The sequence below is a fragment of the Schistocerca nitens genome, chromosome 7, assembly GCF_023898315.1.
Source record: "Schistocerca nitens isolate TAMUIC-IGC-003100 chromosome 7, iqSchNite1.1, whole genome shotgun sequence".
Lineage (NCBI taxonomy): Eukaryota > Metazoa > Arthropoda > Insecta > Orthoptera > Acrididae > Schistocerca > Schistocerca nitens.
Genome location: NC_064620.1, coordinates 354585339 through 354605178, shown reverse-complemented (window position 1 = coordinate 354605178; position 19840 = coordinate 354585339). Strand labels below are relative to the sequence as shown.

At 36.5% G+C, this 19840-nt stretch overlaps 1 protein-coding gene across 1 annotated transcript in view; it reads right to left on the bottom strand.

Moving 5' to 3' along the window:
- Positions 1–5394: 5394 nt before the first annotated feature.
- The window catches only part of LOC126195617 (uncharacterized), a 444247-nt gene continuing 429801 nt past the window's right edge, over positions 5395–19840 (bottom strand). Inside the window, exons 33-34 of the mRNA XM_049934243.1 lie at positions 11555–11690; positions 5395–5667 (exon numbers count right to left, since the gene is read on the bottom strand). Of these exons, the coding sequence (XP_049790200.1) occupies positions 5623–5667; positions 11555–11690 (181 nt within the window). The 3' untranslated portion in view covers positions 5395–5622. The remainder of the gene's footprint in view (positions 5668–11554; positions 11691–19840) is intronic.

Sequence of the window (19840 nt, the reverse complement as noted above, 5' to 3'; positions counted from 1 at the left end):
AATATATCAGGGAGTGAAATATAGTGCACACGCACTGTAGAAATCTTTAGCATATTTAGGACAACTGATCTTATTAACAAATGAAATGAAGTGCACACGCACTGTATATGTCTTTATCATTTTACAAGAATTTAAACGCACTGTATAAGTCTTTACCATTTTACAAGAACTAGGAAAGGAATGGGAAGGATTGCATCATGGTTGTAGCACAGTAGGTTGCACGTAGCTGCACTGAAAGTCCATATCTTTCTACAGAAGCACAACACCAAGTGAGACAATCTGAAGTTCTCTTCCCTGAAGTATTTATCAGTGTAGCCTACACACTGAAATGTTGTATTAATATAGTATGTTATCATTTTGGTAGTACATTAGGTACACCAAACAGTAGGACCATAATAACATCTCCATCGTTCAAGGTGGTGGACAGCTTGATATGTTAACACCACATTCTTGTAGAATGCATAATCCTACATCAACGTAGAATTAGTGCAAAAACCAAATATAGTGCTCCATGATCATGAGGATGGACAGGACATACGGATATTGCAGTAATTGGTGGTAATTAGGTCAGAAGGTGAAGGACATTAAGTCTTATGCTAGTCATCATTCAGAATTACATTTGAATAATTATTGGCACTCATTGGTTAGTTACTAAACATTTCTGTACTATGTATGGAGTATTACAGAACAGTATTCGTAAGTCATCTTATTACAGTACTTATTACAGAACATTATTCATAAGTCATCTAATTACGGTAAATATTGGCACTCATTGGCCAGTTACAAACCATTTTTATGCATTATTCAGAAGTCATCATTCAAAGCAAGAGTTAATTAATGGCATAGCATTTATGCATAAGTCATCATATTACAGTAAACAGTGGCATTCATTGGCCAGTTACTAAACATGTAGCAAGTATTGAGTATTACAAAACACTATTCATAACTCATCTGATTGCAGTAATTATTGGCACTCATTGGCCAGTTCAAAGTATTCATATAGTTTTACAATACATTATTCAATATTATTCACAAGTCATCATTCAAAACAAGAGTTAATTATTGGCATAGCATTTATAGAGTATAACAAAATATTATTTACAGAAATTATTGGCATAGCATTTATACATAAGTCATCATATAACAGTAATCATTGGCATTCATATGACAACTCATTACATTAATTATTGGCATTCATTTATAGAGTATAACAAAATATTATTTACAGAAATTATTGGCATAGCATTTATGCATAAGTCATCTAATTACAGTAATCATTGGCATAGCATTTATGCATTATTACAAAACATCATTCAATATTACTCAGAACTCATCATTCAAGTGACATAGGACATATTTAAAATGTAACACTGTAACTATTACTCAAGGTCTGTGGTCCAATAATACATAGATATAATGGATTCAATACATCTGAGAAATTTGCATTATATTTAGGACTAGAAATATATCTTAAACTGGTAGCATTATTTAGTTGTATACTTGTAATAGTTGGGACTGGTAATAAATTTTTTTTTTGTGCTAGCAATGCGTTGCATTGGGATCGATAATTAATTGCTGGGGCATGAAAACATTTGCTTTTGACTTATTGCTGGAAATAAGGACTAATAACGTCATTCGTCATGAGTCAGCTGTAACAAGGTTATGAAACAAAGACAGTATCTGTGATCACATTCATAAATGATAGACACAAATGGGTAAAAAAAAAATGCAAGTATTAGAAGAGGTTTCATAACTAAGTGCTTATAGCATATTAATATCATGAAAAGCTTCTCCTGGAAAAAAATACGAAGTGGATTATTGAGCTGAAAGAAGAAATGTATATTATGCTGAAAAGTAGTGAACTTCGAATTAACAGGTAATGAAACGTGTACTCAATATGTATGTACTGTAGCTGTCTTTCCCAAAACATTCAGTCATTATACTATGCGACATAAGACATGCTGTCAAAAGGAACTACAACAAATACTTAAATAACTACATAGCATTTCTTAATTAATAGTAAATATATAAACTTCATCATTATTCTCATCTACAAGAAAAAACTTCATTATTCATATTATAATAACTTCATCATTATCATCATCTGCAAAGAAAAACTTCATTATTCATATTACCATATTCTTCATAAAACTATTCATCATCATTTATTATCACCTGCAAAAAAATAGACACTTTATTATTCATTATTCATATTACCATTTACTTCATACAACTATTCATTATCATTCGTTACTTCATATAGTATAGTTTCTTACTTCTAGCATATTTCATCACTAAAATTAACATGTGTAGTTCTGTCTGACAGTTTGCTCAATCACATCATATTCTGAAAGAAAAATAATTAGTCAAGACTGCTATCATACGATGTGCATAGTATATTCTGGTTAATGCTTGTTAATTCTGATCCATTTACTCTTCATGACAAGATATTGCATTTTCTTTTGTTCATTCCGATGGTGAAATTTCCATTTCATAGTAAACCACTGTGGTTGTTTAATTTATCTCTTTTACACGGTATTGCTTCCTTACATTATAACGCTCAGGCTCCGCCATCGCTCCCCACGACCGGCCCAGCCAACTCCATACACACGACTGCTCGCTACTACTTACTGCTACTGCTACACAGTTCCTACAGCAGTCAACACTGCTCTTTGGTCTCAGATTCTCTTATATCTCACATATCGCAGGCAGTGCGTGAGCAATACATCGAAATTACATCTGCTCGAGTGCGCTACCAACAAATTTCTTAATCATGGATCTCTTACAAACTGCTTTTCCATTAAATAATCTTTCAAAACATTACATTGATTCACGTGTAGTGTCTGTTGTCACAGTTATTGCAAAGAGCAGTTTTTCATGGATTTCCTTGTATGGGGGAAAAATGCCAATAATAATTCTTCATTACTAGGTAAAGCTGATCTGCCCAGTTGTGTGGAGAAATGAATCACCTGCAGATAACTGCAAGATGCTTTCAATGTCACAACTCATTTCACCAATACGTCTTTGAAATAAGTTGTTGTCCAAAGGAATTCTTTTGAGTATATCAAGGCAGGTTTATATAGAATAGTCTATAAAACGTTCCTACCCAGCTCGCTGGGAGGAAATCCTGATGATGAGCCTTTAAAACATCTTCAGTGGCTGGCAAAATTAACTGTTCCCTGATATATGCAGCTTCCAGATTTCACTGTAAGTAGCAAGATAGTATAAGACACCTGCAAACCATCACCATCTCTTTGTGATATCAAAGTGAACATGCTGCCCATTGTGGGTCTTGTTTGAAATTTTTCTTTAAATATTTGAAAGTGTTTCAAATGTTTACCTGTTATTATTTTTCAGGGTGACACTTTAAGCTTGGATGGTTTCATAGCACTGCTACTTAACACATAGTTACTTAAAACATACACAGGTAATCATCTGCCCGACAATGACTGAATTAAGGCAAACTTCAAATAATCAACATTGTATTGTCTACATTTGTTTTCAGGTTTGGCAAAAATTAAGCTATTTGATAACACATAGCAATCAAAATTAACCCTCACCACCTCAAGTCATGATCAGCAAGTCCCTAAGCAATTGAAGGAATTACAAAAGGAAAATTTGATAAAAAATATAATTTATTCCTTAACTCTGGCACTTCCACACAGTATGACATTGATTCACTGTAAATTGTATGGTGCACAAATATAATTTTTTCACAAAAAGATGAATGAGGGCTCCTTAGTTCTGGGTCAGCAGAATTCAGTTAACTTTGGCCTGCTCATCAATTATGTCCAGCCACTGCCTACATTAGTGATGTAACATACAACCTAACATAAGTTGCCACTGATAGTTGTGCCATGTCACATTGTGTCACAAATAATTGCATCTCTTGATGAGCAAAGAAGCAGTTCCTGGCCCATCACAGGCAGCACCAGATACTCTTTCCACTCCTCGGAGAGAGGCAAGAGGTAGTCTTTTAGATAGTGCAAATAGAAAAATAATTAATAATGTTGCTGCATGTCATGTGCAGGGGAGCAAATAAAGAGTTGCTCCACTGTCTTTCTTAGCCAATGAGATGAACAGTGATGTACACACGAGCAAGCTTCAGCACTGTGAAAAGAATTTGGAACTTTATTTGTGACCTGCCTAGATGGGTCTCAGACCTCATATCAGTTCTTCCTGTTTACTGTATAAATTTAGAAAGTTTTTTATTGCTTAAACCAATTATTGATTCAAAGGAAACAAAAAGCTTCTTATTTCAAAAGACTGCCTCAGTTTCCAAATAATGAAGGCACTAATGGAGGAATTGCAGCCATCTTAGGTATTATGACCAATACAATACTTTATAACAAAATTTAAGTGAGAGTAAGTGGCTGCAGTCATTTTTTGCACTTTTTTATTACAATGTTCCACTGAGATCACAATTTTAATTTCATTACTAACTAGTTTTGGCTGTTGTCATCAACATAATCTGTAAAACATAAAATGAAAGCAGACCATTAGGAACAAAGTACATAACTTAAAAAAAACAAGTAGATATGTATTGTATTACATACTAACTTTACATGTGTTTCTTCGGCTATATTTCTGTCAGGTGGACATGCCATATGCAAGTGCTATGCGACAACAGCAGATGGGTATTTTTAAAAGCAAATAGCTACCACTGGTAGTTGGCTCTGGTGCTAAGACCACATGATTATCCTTAGCATGTCTTTAAAAACAGGTTTGTGGTTGTTGCAATATCATTGCAATATAGAATAATGAATATATAAAATAAACTTACATCATATGCTAAAATAATGTTGCTTACACTGTATAACAGAATAAAATATTTAGTTCAATAACAAAAGTAAGTATGTGATATTTTTGCAGTAAATCAGCAACATATCCATCCCTTTGACACCCTTTACTCAATTTTTGCTTACTTTGCCCTTCTTACCTTATAATCTAGAGTGTGAGTGACCCGCATCAATTTCCCTTCTTTCCCTTTTCTTCACTCTCTCTCTCTCCTACCTGACGAAGGAACAAGTTCCCCAAAGTTATGTTTTATTTATTTTCATTGGTTTTGTGTGACTGTTGGCTGTACTGAGCTATGGTAAGCGTTGGCCAGCCCATGTATCTGTTTGCATATTTTTACATTTCTGTAAGAGATTTTCCTTTTAATCAGATATTTACTCTCACAACTCATTTTCACATTTCTTCTCAAAATTACTCATACTTACACATGAAACAAGTATGAAACATATAAGTACTGTATAATGTTTATTCACATGAATTTGATTTTATTCATCACACATTTAACCAGTGCCAGTAACTGGAAAACAGTTATGATGAACAGTTTTCTACAATACATTCTCACATAAATGTTTCAATTTAACAATGGAAAATCCAGGATTGGTGTTCTCATGAAACTGTCTCTGAACTGAGAATTACACATTTAATATCCATTATAGATCTCTGTGTGTAATATGAACTCCTTTAGTGAAAGATACATATCACTTTCAAGAGATAAATAATGATGAAGCCACTGTCTTGATAGTCACAACTGTGAAATCTTGCATACACTGTAGAATGCATGTATATATTTTTGTCACTGTTTCGTGTCTCCTCACATTGCCTATATCAGTCATCAGTCGGAGTCCCAGGAAGATGGTCTACAGAACCATTCTGCAACATAAGAACAAGCGTCAAACACATACAAATGCTTTCTTTCTTAGACAGTTCATTTGTTTGTTTTTTGTTCCAAAGGTTACTTGCACTAAACATAATAGTGACATGGAACAAGTCAATTTAAAGGCTGTTAACTTAATCTGTCTTTTAATATGACTACATGCTGACTATTTAGTGATACGTTCACACAACAGGACAGAATGTTTAATTCAAGAACAATAGTTAGTATGTCATACTTTTGCAGTAAAGAAGCTACATGTTGCATATTAATTATCTGTTATATTACTTCAAGAGAGAAACACTTCCTCAGGGCATTATAACATGGCAGAATGGAATGGCACATACAGAACTATATAATACTACATCAACCACAGTTCTGATACTAAAGGTGTTTTAGTCAACTACAGCTTATCTCCATCTGTTGAAGAGATACAATGTAGTAGTTAAGCAATAACTTTTTATTTACTCAAGTTCAAACACCAATTAACTGAAAAACATAAGTCAATACAAAGAATACTTATAAAAATCAAAGAGTAAAGCAGATTGTCCTTGCAATCATCGCCACAGAATAGTACTGCATTTCATTGTGCATTCACAGATGTTCTTCTGGTGACTCCCACAGTGTGCATCACATCAACTGTAGGTTATGATATCAAGGTAGTGTATAGTACTCACTCATTATGAGCGCCTATTAACTTTGTTTGTTCATGTATTTATTATAATTTCAACTTTAATTTGTTACATACATCACATTTAAATAGCTTTTAACCACCCATTCAGTATAATTATGTAATTATCTGGTTATAAAATATTTCTGCTATTGTCAACACACAAATGGTTCTAGTACTGAAATAAAACGGTTTCCTAATGCAAAAGTTATTGATTCTGTAAAACATATGTTATGAAATTATTTCAAAATTATATTAGTATCATGCAGCATACTGTATTTCAGCAATAATATAAATTTCACTTAAAACCATTGTTAACAGTTTCTGCTCAAGGTAATTTTGCTTAATACTGTAATTGAATTTTACAAGCTTATTATCAGAATAAATACTTCATGTCATGGCACTGCTTATGTTAAACTCAATTTATGTAAATCTTTGAAGTTTTAATTACAATCTTAGCAAAAATGTGTTTGTAATAACAGCCTGATATGAAAGATGTTACTGAGATTATATTTAAGTGATATGGGAGAGACCACATTAAAACAGTCTTGAATCAGTTTTTGTAATGCACGCACTGCACGAGTTTACTTTGTCAGTTTCATTAATACAATTAAAAGTTTGTACAGAGAACTCCATTGAATAATTTCTTTAGTAATTAGGAATGCAAAAATTGTCTGATATACAAAGAAAAAAGTGAGCTAAATGCAGAAATATTGAAAATTGATAGTTATTATCAAAAAACAGATGTACACCTACTGTTGAAGGAGCATTACAACAGATTACTGTTGAAGGAGCATTACAACAGATAAGTTAAGTAAGTTGCAAGAAGCAAGGTACATAGAAACAATGTTCATTTCACACTGGAAGGCAATATGTAGATTTTTACATGGTGTGGGCTGGGAACAGATGTGTTCTCTAGCTGAATATTTATTGGAGATGTGATATATGGCAATATTTATGTGGAGAGACAAGATGATGTTATACATACAAGGGGTACTCAGAAAGATGCAAATTATCCCCTCAACAAAACAAAGTTATACAATTAAGTTTTCATTTGTTCACAGGTACATGTCTGCAGTACTGATAAACAGTGAAAGCCCCCACACCACAGTACCACAGAACACTACTAGATGATCCATAACAAAATGGTGTCGCCTATTGATAAAGTGGAGTGGTGTGTGTCAATTTCTTTTCTGTATTTGACAGGGAACAATGTTGTAACAGACCATGCTGAGTTGGTGCTATCAGGGGCAGTCAAATGAGAATCAAACATTTGCCACAACAGGACTATGGAATGGTTCCATTCAAAAGTAATCATGATGCCTGGTAAGACATTTATACCACTGGGAGATGAGATGATCAATTCTTGTTTCATAGAACACAGTTGGCTGCTGACAGATCCACAACCGCACCCAAACTTGTACTTCTTTGTCCAACTGAAATCAACATCTACACCTGTCTTTCTTCTTTGACTGGAGGGTCCCTCTGCTCATTGAGTTCCTCAGGCACAGAACCACAATGGAATGCACAGTGCCATGAAGACACTCTGCAGAAACTACGACATGCCATAATCAAAACACCCATGAATGCTGTCAGATGGAATCATCCTGTTGTACACTGCCAATCAGGTGATGGCTACACTTCAGCAGTTTGGTTGGGAAACACTCCAACATCCTCTTTACACCCCAGATTTCACATCTTTGGTGACCTGAAGAAAAACAAGCATGGGCATTGATTTCAGTCAGATGAAGAAGTGCAAGAGCGGGTGCAGTTGTGGATCCATCCGCAGCCAACCATGTGCTTTGAAACAGAAATTGATCATCTTGCCTCCGGGTAAGATAAACATCTCAACACATGTTATGATTACTTTTAAATGGAACTATTCCAGGGTCCCATTCTGATGGATTTTCAGTTTTTATTTGAACCCTCTTATAAACAGCAACAGTACACCATCATATGACAGTGGTTAGGTGGTGCAGATACCTTCAGTGTGGTCAGACAAGTCTGCATAACAAAGAACAAAGGGGCACATCATCTCTCTGTGAAGAACAGTGAATCACACGAGAAGAGGAGGCTCTGGTGCTTGAAAACCCGTGTATCACAGTCAAGGTGACAGTGGAAAAAATGAGTATAAGTCAAGGATCAGTTTTCAAGATCTTGCACATTATTTTCAAGGTGACAAAGATTGCTATCCGCTGGGCTCCATGACTGTTCACATCCTTTCAAGAAATGGGAACATGGATTCAATCACTGCCAAAAAGGGAGAAGATCTCAATGTCATCGGGAGAGTTGATACTGAGTGTAGTTTTGGGGCTGTTGTGGTGTGAGTCCAAAAGTTTATGTTTGTAGGGGGCAAGCCATCATAGGAGCATACTATCAAAATCTCCTGATGAGGTTGCAGGAGACTATTGAGATGAAGTGTCGTGGAAAAATGTACAAAGGTGTGTATTTTTCCCATTATAGTAGCTTGTATCACACAGGCTGCTTCTTCTTGCTATAAAATTTTGCCTCACCCCTGTACTTTCCTTACATGCCACCCAGTGATTTCTTCCTCTTTTCTCACACGAAGAAACCACTAAGTGGCAGGTATTTTCAGAATGACAAGATGGTTTTTGAGAGAGAATATTTCCTGAACAGGCAATATGAGAATTCTATACTGCCAGAAAAAAAATTAGTACTTAATACACCCTTTTAGAGTTTACCAGTTCAATCAAGATTTACTGTTGCAACAGCGCAAGTGAAGTACGTGAAATGATTACATTTACAGATCAATAACATAAGCAGTTCAGAGAAACCAGATATTGACCCACACTGACACACCCATTAAGTATATTGTGTAACCTTCATGGCCAGTAATGCAGGTGCTAACTTTGGCATCCAGTCAATCACGGAGATGCCATATACTGTTTTGGGATACATTATTCTGTGCCTGCTCGACCTAGTCGGTTGACGAGTTGCACGAGTAATTTCTCATCCCTTCATATCCCACATGTTCGCGAATGGAGACAAGTCCGGAGATTGTGCTGACCAGGGAAGTTGCTGCACATCTTGCAGAGCATGGTGAGTTTCACGGGCACTGTGTGAGCAAACATTATCCTGTTGGAAAACACATCATCTTCCTGTTTTAAGAATAGCAGAAGAATAGGTTTAACAACATTCTGCACATACCAAGCACTGGTTAGTGTTTTCTCCAGAAACACCAAATCTGGACAAGAGTTATAGTTTATTGCACCACACACCACAAGCTCTGGGGTGGGGCCGGTGTGTCTCGGATGAATGCACTCCGTGAGACCGTACTCGACGGATCTACGTCGTTCATGCAAACAACCGACAACTGCATCAGGCAGAACCTTCTTTTTTTCTGAAGACCATGGCATGCCATTCCATCTTCCAAGTGATCTTCTGAGAGCACCAACTGAGCCACTTGCAACAATGCTGGGGCACGAGTGGAAGACAGGCTAGAGCTGTGCATGCCTGTAGTCCCACTGCTAATAACTGGTGTTAGTCCCACTGCTAATAACTGGTGTGCAACAGTTTGTGTTCACGTGTCTGGGCTCACAAGCCCTCTTGTCTGTGCTGTAGTAGTTGTATGATCTGCCACTACTGCCCTTAAAATATGACAGTCCTGGAGGGCGTCTGTGCTGTGTGGACATCCAATACCTCATCTACATGTGTGAGTATGATCATGTGACTAGCACATCCATCTCATGTGGCAACTCTCCAAAGGACCTTTTCATAACACAGAAAGCCACAATTTGACCACTTTCGAACTAGCTCAGATGGCTGTAGGAAGCTCAAGTGTGTTTCTATGGCATAGTTTCCTACTTGCTTCACACGTTTGCATCCTACTGAGCCTTTGGCCTGTGAGCATTCCCTGTCTCTGCCAATTCCCAAGTCATCCATTACTGAGCAAAATGTGTCACATCAAAGGGTGAATGTGTACAGAAGGACTAACACCATCACCAGCTGTTATGGTCACAGCCTGAACTCCCCCCTGCCCCCTTCTCCCTCCACCCTGCATTGTAACAATTAAAACTCTATGACTAACTCACATATTCAGCTGACTTCAGATGTCACCCAAGCGCACCCCATCCCCATATTTCTCCAAAGCCATGTACTGGTGTTATCGTCTGCGTGGACTGACTGACATGATTTTTAGCTAAAGAGAAGATCTGAGCTGTGATGTAGTTCAAGGCCCACACTGATAAGATACAAACGGCATCAAATGCTATAATGAAACACGCACATCAGGAAATCTTTATTTATTTATTTTTATTCATTTAAAGATCATCTTGCAATGATATGGAAATTTTAATGGTAATGCTATGAAAATTGCTAGCTTAAAAAGTGGACAGACACAGAATACACAAGGATAGGATAGGTGGATGATGTGACCACTGTGTTTCAATATTTCAAGATCATTTGATTTACACCGCAAAACTTACTGTTGTATACTTGATAATATTTGTCCTGCCAATATTATTGTAAACTGCAAGAGATTTTATTAAAGCCACTCCTGCAGGAGGTGGACATTTTGTAGACCATGACCCTTATTTTTCTCCATCTATAGTACTAACTCCCTTATTTTTCTCCATCTATAGTACTAAAATCTGATTTTGAGGTACTCATCATTAGAAAGTAAAGTCTAATGTGGACAAGAGGTTACAGTGAAAACTTCATTAATTTGTTTGCAGATAGCCCGAGGAATGAAAGTTGGGTGTTTGTGTATGAAGATGAACTGACAAAAAGACTGTGGAGATGTTTCAAAAAATTTCTTACAAACATTTGTAGATTTATGGTTCTATTGAGCTGATGTAATTACATTTTCCTGGAGTCATACTGAGTCTCAACTTTATCTTCGATAAGAATAGAGGCTGAAGTAATGAATTAAAAGTGTGCCAAGGCTGGGACTTAACCCACGTCTCCTGCTTACTAGGCAGATGTGTCATCTACTACACCACCTTCGCATTCTGGTTAATACCACTGTATGGACTATTCAAGTACAATGCTGTCCCTCACAGTACACTGAGGTGTGAATTTAACTGACTATAATAATAACACACATTATCCTTATTTGTAAATAGTTTAATCATACTTCTTCTAACAACCTAAATATGCAGCAAAGTAGTACAGAATGGAAACTTTGAATTCAAGAAAGTTTGCATCATACATCACTTTTTCAACTTTACTATAGAAAATGTTAGGTAGGTACTCACCCTCATCACTACCTTCACTTCTTTTTCAACAAGCTGCTGTGAATCATTTGACTTTTGTTTCAATTTCACAATTTTTTTACCATTGTCGAAGGTGCTTCCATTCAATTGTTCTAAAAGATATGCTGGTTCCAGGTATCTACAAATAATTTGTAAAGCACAAATTAATAATGTATATAATGAAAATGTTATGATATATCACTAAGCTGCTATTTGTTAATAATTTTAAAACATAAAGAAATATCAATAAAACTGCTGCATGTATATGGCAACAACAATGACTCACTCTCTTCAGCATAGTTTCATAGGGTAAAAATCATATGTACAGATAGTTTAGTAATCCTGCCTGATGTGCAAATGGAAGATCTGGATGTATCAATACATGTAACATAGCCCACACCCGATGAGAACACCTGTGGCAGGAACACCACCAAGATTAAGGCTGGTCACATGGAATTCCATAGTGGGAAAATATAAGGCCACCTGATAGTGCAATTTCTCTAAGTTGCTGTAATACAACTTCACCTTTACAAGTGAATATGACCACTGCTGCTGTTCACCTGTACCTACCAGACTTATGATGTACAGTGCTTCAACTGATGAGTGTCAGGCTTAATGGAACTTTGCTTAACACAGGATGGCACAAATAAAAGCGGCCCATGTACGTATAAATGAAGTACAGTGAAATTACAAAAATAAATAGCTGAAATGGACCTGCCATTTATTTACAATGAAAAATACATTTATAGGAGATGCTGAAAGTGATCCCTGCAACATCAATACATGGCTGTGCACATCTAAGCGTATTCAGAAACACCCGGCATAAAATTCAGATATCGATGGTGGCAACTTCACAGCTGATGTTGTCTTTCAGTTCCTGTATCGTGTGTTGATATGTCTTATAAACATTGCTCTTCAAGTGTCCCCAAAGGAAAAAAAATCATATGTTGTTAGATCTGACAAACATTGTGGCCACAAATGTTCATTCCTCATTGAAGACATTATGGACTCATTCCAGGGATACCTTAGAAATGTGGCATGCTGCCCCATCTTGTTGGAAGAAGTAGTATTGTCTTTCATATTCAGTAAGCTGAGCAAAAAATGTATCAAAAATGTTCATATATGCAACCATGTTGAGGGTATTGTCAAAAAATATGAGTCCAAAGCTGCACAGTTGTGTTACACTGCACCAAATGCTAATTTTTTCATTATGGAGTGGTTGCTGACGAACTCCATTGCCCAGTACCTCATGTTCTGTGAATTCACATGATTGGAAAGATGAAATCATGTTTCATCACCCATGATGTAATGGAAAGGGTCCAACAAACCATTATTGATGTTATTCAAAAGCCATGTGCAATAATCTACGTGTTTGTGACTACCATCCACCCATAGTTGCATTTCTACCTAGTAAGCAAGAAGACCCTGGCCATGACACAAATTTTAATTCATTTCCTTAGCTTCTAACATTCTCGTAGATAAAGATGAGACTTAAATATCTTAGGGAAAATTTAATTATAAGATCTATATGATTACATATAGTACAGGACTTCCTCATTACATCCAACACTGTCACTGTTACCAGGGCTCTCCGGCATTGGAATAGCACCCCAATGTAGGGGGAAAATAAGCTGGAGATATGAACTGAAGTTTGTGTTGTGATGGGCATTCAACTTGGGTAGTTCCTGCAGTGCTGTTGACCATAGTGCTGCAGTGGTGTAATGGTCAGCATTTCTACTGAGTAAGCAAGAAGACCCAGGTTTGGGTCCTGGTTGTAGCACAAATTTTAATTCATTTCTTCACCTTCCAACATTATCGTAGATAAAGAGGAGACTTAAATGTCTCAGGGAAAATTTAATTATAAGTTGAATTAGCACAAATTATTTTGAAGAAAAACTTTTAACAGAACTCAATGCAACACATTAATTATACAGATTTTTTCCACATGTATTTTTTTTTCTTTTTTCTTAATGATCCAAGGCATTGAGGTGGCAATCGTTCATCATCTGGAGCTAATCACGAGTTCACAGAACGATCTTCATCTTATGACACACACAAATTAAAAAGTGAAAATTCTTGAGACAATTCCATTTGGCTTTCTGCTTCTGTTTCCACTGACAAGGAACTGTGCATAGGTCTTGAAATTAGAATATTGTTTAAGGAACTCATGTGGTGAAACCAGGGTCAAGAGGAATTGGATTTCATTGGGCTTTTCCCTGGGTCATCTGATGTCACTTTGTCAAAGTTTTTTTAAGTTCTTTTCTGTAACTGTCTCTTAAGCATATCCATGTCAATTTCACTGTTTTAACTAACATAATAATAAAAGGGTGTAAAATTATGGCTCATTAGTTCTCTGTTGATAGATAACTATGAAAATAGGTGAACTAAGTAAATGTTTGTTTTTGTTACTAAAAACACTGAGGAAAACTCTGAGGAAAAATACTGTGCTTATATCATTACAATATCTGTAATCCCCCCCCCCCCCTCGCACCCCCCCCCCCCCCCCCCCCCTCCGCTGCAAGCTCTCTAAAATATGAAGGAACTTCTCTGAAGTACAGCTCTACTGGCTTGCACCAGCTGCTGGCTTGTGCCGGAAATATTAAATGTTCTGAATGTTGCTGGTGCGGCTCTTGCTGTCCCATAGCAGTCTGACTGCCACTGTGGACACTACAATGCAAAACAATATGTCTGATATCCTGTCACAAAATGGCAAAACCCAGTCTGGCAGCAGCCTATCTCTCGATTGCTGTTATCTGGCTTCATCTTATGAACTGTGACCATCACTGCTATTTATCTTGACCTACTTTGGATTGTGCTGCATACTGCTTTGAATGATGTGTGTGTGTGTGTGTGTGTGTGTGTGTGTGTGTGTGTGTGTGTGTGTTCTACCACTGCCAGGCTTGACTTCATGGAACTTTGATCAGTACTCATATTATACATTCAATATTTGTGCACAGTGAGGTAGTAGTGCTTGGACTTTCATCAAATTCAGTAAGGAACAATTACATATCAGTTTCTATTGAGAACTATTATTGTTTAATTTTGTGGACTAATAGACTATTTAATCTGTTGTTAAAGAAGTTTATCTGAGTTCAGTAAATGTTGCTGGCCTGAAGTGAGGGTTGCAGCAGGTATCATATTGAACAGTCACATTTATTCAACATACTGCTGGACTTCCCAAAGGCTTTTCTTGTAATAAATCAGAAGCTAACATTCTCAATTAGAACACATAGCTGTAGTGGAACTGGCACACTACTGGACCTACAGAAGCAATCAGTCAAGAAGAAAGCGGCATGTATCCGTATTCATAAAGACAAGAGAATTTCAAACACAACAAGCTATAATCTTCGGTTCTAGTCCTAATTTTATTCTTGTTGTTTATAAATGATTTAGCGACATTCACTACATTCCAAAAAAACATTCAATTTATGGATGACAAACATACGAAAAGAAGGGTTGTTCTCTTGCAACAGTTCCATAATAAATACAGAAAATATGGTCAGCTTCTATCTAAGAATTATTCTTTAATCCCTTTCATAATCCTAGTGAGAAACAAGTAGAAACTGTCAATCCTGCTAAATGTTATGGCTTGTAGTTAAAAAAGTGGCACAAGCATACCACCTTCGTTAGCAAAGAAATAAATACAATTTGCTACTATGTGTGAATTATTACTTGATGCATGATGTAGCACATAATAAAACATTTATTTTAAATGTATTTTAAATAAATTAGATTTCTCCCATCAGAAAGAACTAATTTCATCCTGTGCACACAGTAAATGAAATATGTACATGGTAAGTGGGCACTGCAAAAAATGCAGCATAGTTGGTTCATTAAGTGTATTATTTTCTGTGTACATTGTATGGCCAATCTGCATCTGCTTAGTAGGCCAATTTGCATCTGATTAGTAGGTAATGATAAAAGTGTAAGGCTGTTTCACTATTACCTTAAAAAGATCACTGTTTAATTTAGTTAACAATTTTTTAATTACTGTTATTATTATTTTTGATTACTGCATGATTATACCACTCGGTTGGTAACATTGTGCACATACCTGTATTAAAGATTACAAATGTTGCAACTGTTAATATTTATAAATAATAATTTAAAATTTACTTTTCAGCACATTTTGAAGTTATGGACATAAATTAAGTTTAAATGCTTTAGTTGAAGTATTAATGTTACATAATATAAGGTAAATGCCTGTGAAAAGTGTATATCTGATACCGGGCACTTACATATTTTTAGGTCTAGTTTTGTTAGCTGTAAATAGCATAATTCATGTAGTGTCTGCTTCCATGACTATTTGAGACTGATTTCTAATTGCAAATTTATATTATAGTGTGTAACAAGAGTGGATGTTGTTGTAGGACACTTAAATAGGCAATGGTATTTAAGGATTTTGCGTTGTTGTTTCATTAGCATCATCAGTCTAGACATCTCCAATAGCTTCAGTGTTTTGGAGACTGGGCAAAAGCATATAGACATCCCAACAATTTGAGAAGTAGTCTGACAGTACAAAGAAAAAAGGCACAAGCCAAGGTTAGAAAAGAAAGGGTTAAAAAGACCAAGAAGGTCTTATTGCTGGCTAGGAGTCATGGGACAGGACTGTTAGAGGTGTTGCGAAACTGTTTTGGAGATGATTATTGGTTAACTGGTATTCTGTTATATTAGTAGTAGGTGGAGCCAAAAGTTTAGACTGCAATTTCAAGTATACAGCTGATGATATCACTAAGCACATTGCTGAAGATTTTCCTCACACTGATATGAAGATTGTGAAAAATTGCACAAGTGAGAGAAGTGTTTACACATGGTGTGCACAACTCCTGATTCAGTTACACCATACAATGCATGGTCTGTTTCTGAGTACTTCTGGAAAATGATACTTATATGGTAGTAGCACCCCAAATCAGTATCCATCTCATCCCAGTGAATCCCAATGTGTTTCCATGTCTTTTTTCAGGTTAAAGCTGACACAACTATCATCAAAAGAAAATACTGCAGCTTGGACATTTAGTGTCTTCCAGTAAAACATCGGTTATATTATGAATAAAAAGGATTAACTTCTAACAGCAGTACAGGGAAATGAAATGGCACACAGAATGTTAGCAGATCTGCTGTGCTTATCAGACTTCAAAAAAAAAAAAAAAAAAAAAAAAAAAAAAAAAAAAAAAAAAAAAAAAAAAAAAAAAGCTAACATTTTGATGGCTGCAAGTTAATATTATTCTACTGATGTAAAACCAGTAAGAGGAAAGGGTAATGACTATACATACAAAAATGCACTTCAAGTCCCAGACCCTTCAGGTTAATGAATATTGTTTCAAACAGTGGATCACAAAACACCCATGCCAATAATACTGACTGATCACACACTACGAACAGCAAATATCTTAAGCTTGGTAAAGCAGATATAGTATGTTGTCAGAGTTGCCACAAGTTTCCCCAAGTGAAATTCCCTGATATTTCCCTGGTTGCCAGACAAGTTTTATCATTTTTCCCTGACAAATTTTGAGATCTAAAGGATAAGTAAAGAGCTCAGTTGGCAAAAAAAATGTAATGACATCTGTATTTCTAAATGTGTGAGCAAACGTTTTAAGTACTAACATCAACATCTTTTCTAATAAACTGTTTTTAGATGGAAAAAGCAAGCCAAATGGTATATATGTTTCATTAAGACCACTGATGTTATTTTATTTCAATAAAGTGAAACACATCTGGTGACAAAAATACACATTTTGTTGGAGTCATAAGACAGATTTAAAATACCTTCACTGCTTTCAGAAATAACCTCAGAGAAAAGTAGGCATCTTGAAAGAAATGTATAAGGTGGGGAAGACTTATGTAAACCAACACTATGGATGACCGCCAATAAAATGTTGGTTCTACTATGTTCATTATCGTCGTTTATTAGTCACTGTGTGCCATCTATTATTCTGCAGGCATTGTGTGATTTTTCTTTCAAGAAATACATGAGTACATAGTGCACAAACTGCTAGTGGCTGCCACAATTTTCTTCTTATTATTGTCCATACTTTTAATATATAAACTACTTTTGAAGTGCCAAAATGTATTAGAATAAATAAAATGTCAAAAAAATGCTGCACTGTACAATGTACTTGTGGTGAGACATTTACAATTCCTGAAATCCATTGCCCATGGCCTCTGGCCTGCCGAGGAGCACCACAATCCTGGGTCCACGGATAAACCATGAAAATCCACTGCTCTATGCCACACACACACACAGACCCAGCCTGCAGGCAGATCAGTGAGAATACATCCGACAGGCAGAGCCTGCATATTAGTGGGAAACTATGGGCTTCAGAACGGCAGGCCCGATCCGTTAGAGATACCTGCAGAAATAGCCTGCGGTTTCATGTGGCCAGCTATTCACATGTCACAGACACCATGCTGATGAAATGAGTCCATGGTGAACAACCACGCAACAGATAACTTGCACAAATACTCTGAGAATCCATACTAATGAAGATAGGTAGCAACTCACCATACGGATGATCGCTGAGCCACAGACAGGCACATAGAGAACACAATCACACTCTCACAACTAAATTTTTGACCATAGCCTTTGCCAGAGAACGTTAGCGCACACACATTCACACAATCACTCACACACAACTCATGAACATATGACCATTGTCTCTGGTCGATGCGTCAACAAGCTCTGAGAATAAGATCCAAACAAACCCCTCCTCATGCCCCCTGCCTCTCATCAGCAGCTACTAGGCTAGCAGCAAGTAGTGTTGGCAGCACTAACTGCAAGCTGAGGAGAGGGGTGGGAAGGGGGAAGCAGTAAGAATGAGAGAGTAGGGAAGTGGCGCACATGCTGAGCTGCGCCCAATCAATGAAAAGCATGACATCTCAGTAAACAAACAATTTCGTGCTACTGAGACAGTGTTTTTTTCTACTGTTTTTATTTTTTTATTTTCTTGATTTCCATGATAGTTTGAAATTCCCTGATATTCCCTGATTTCCAGAACTTGTGGCAATCCTGGTTGATTTTCTTTCATATAGTACAGATCAAGATAATGTGAAGTTATTTATGTCTACAATGCATTGAAATTAGTTGCAACTTTTGGGATTTAGCTCACCAGAGCGGACATGGTGCTGTTGCCCAGGCAACACCAACGCTTATCTGGCTTTCCCTAAGACAGCTCTGGCAGTTCAGATAGTAAAGTGCCCCTGTTAACATGCAATGAATTAACAGTACAGCATGGTGCAGTGCATTAGATAATCTACTTTCATTAGCTTTCACCGTAAAGTCGTATTCTGTGGCATTGAAGTGTTCTGCAGTTGTCAGGTATTGTGAGCAAGTGTTGGTGTTTCATTAATAATAAGTGTTGCATTAATAATAAGAGTGCAGCATGTCTGTGCATGAGTTTTGCAATAAAAGTGGTCCTCCAAGAAAATGAAGAAAACATTCATCAGCTGTGAAGATAATGTTCTGCTGCAAAACATTCCTCTGAAGTTGACATAAGGAATGGAGAAGGTACCATACCACTCCATTGTGATGGATAAAGCTCCGAAGATGCAATGGAGGAAAGAGGATATTTTTCTGATGGTACAAAGAAAGGCTGCATTGGATAAAGTTGAACCTAGCATGTATAAAGTAGAATTAATGGAACTTGTAGTGCTGCACAAGCCAAAAACTCCACATTACCAGGCCAACAAACTGGCTAAGGCTAAAGGGCATAGTTTAATCAGGCTCCCTTCACATCATGCTCATTTAAATCTGACTGAGGATGTATGCACTTAAATGAAAAGTAATGTGGCAAAAAACAAGAAGAAAATTATGTTCAGTGAGGTCGAAATGCTGACAAAAGAAGCCATTGCAAATGTTACACGACAGGAATGGTCTTGATATGTCAGCTATACCAAGAAGGAAGTTGTGGAGACATGGATCCATGAAGGACTGTGTTGAGTTTTGAGTAATATGTAACTTGTCTTGCTGCCATGTCAAAATCTGCTTCTTTTTCCAAAACACAGCAGAATTTACGCATATTCATCTCACTAACATTCTAATGCAGTTGAAGTTGTGACAGAATCCTGTGTGTATTATTAAACTAGCAACCGGGGGGAAGACAGGTCAATAGTTATGAAAAAGCATATTCTCAATATAAAAATAAACATGTAACTTCTTCACTTATATTGTTGCAAAACCATAGCAATTCTCATCTCGCAAGCTATTGATGGTTCTTATAAATCACACTATTTAATTAGGAAAAAACTGTAGTTGCTTGAATATCATGGTAGATACAGAAGTTTTGAATACTA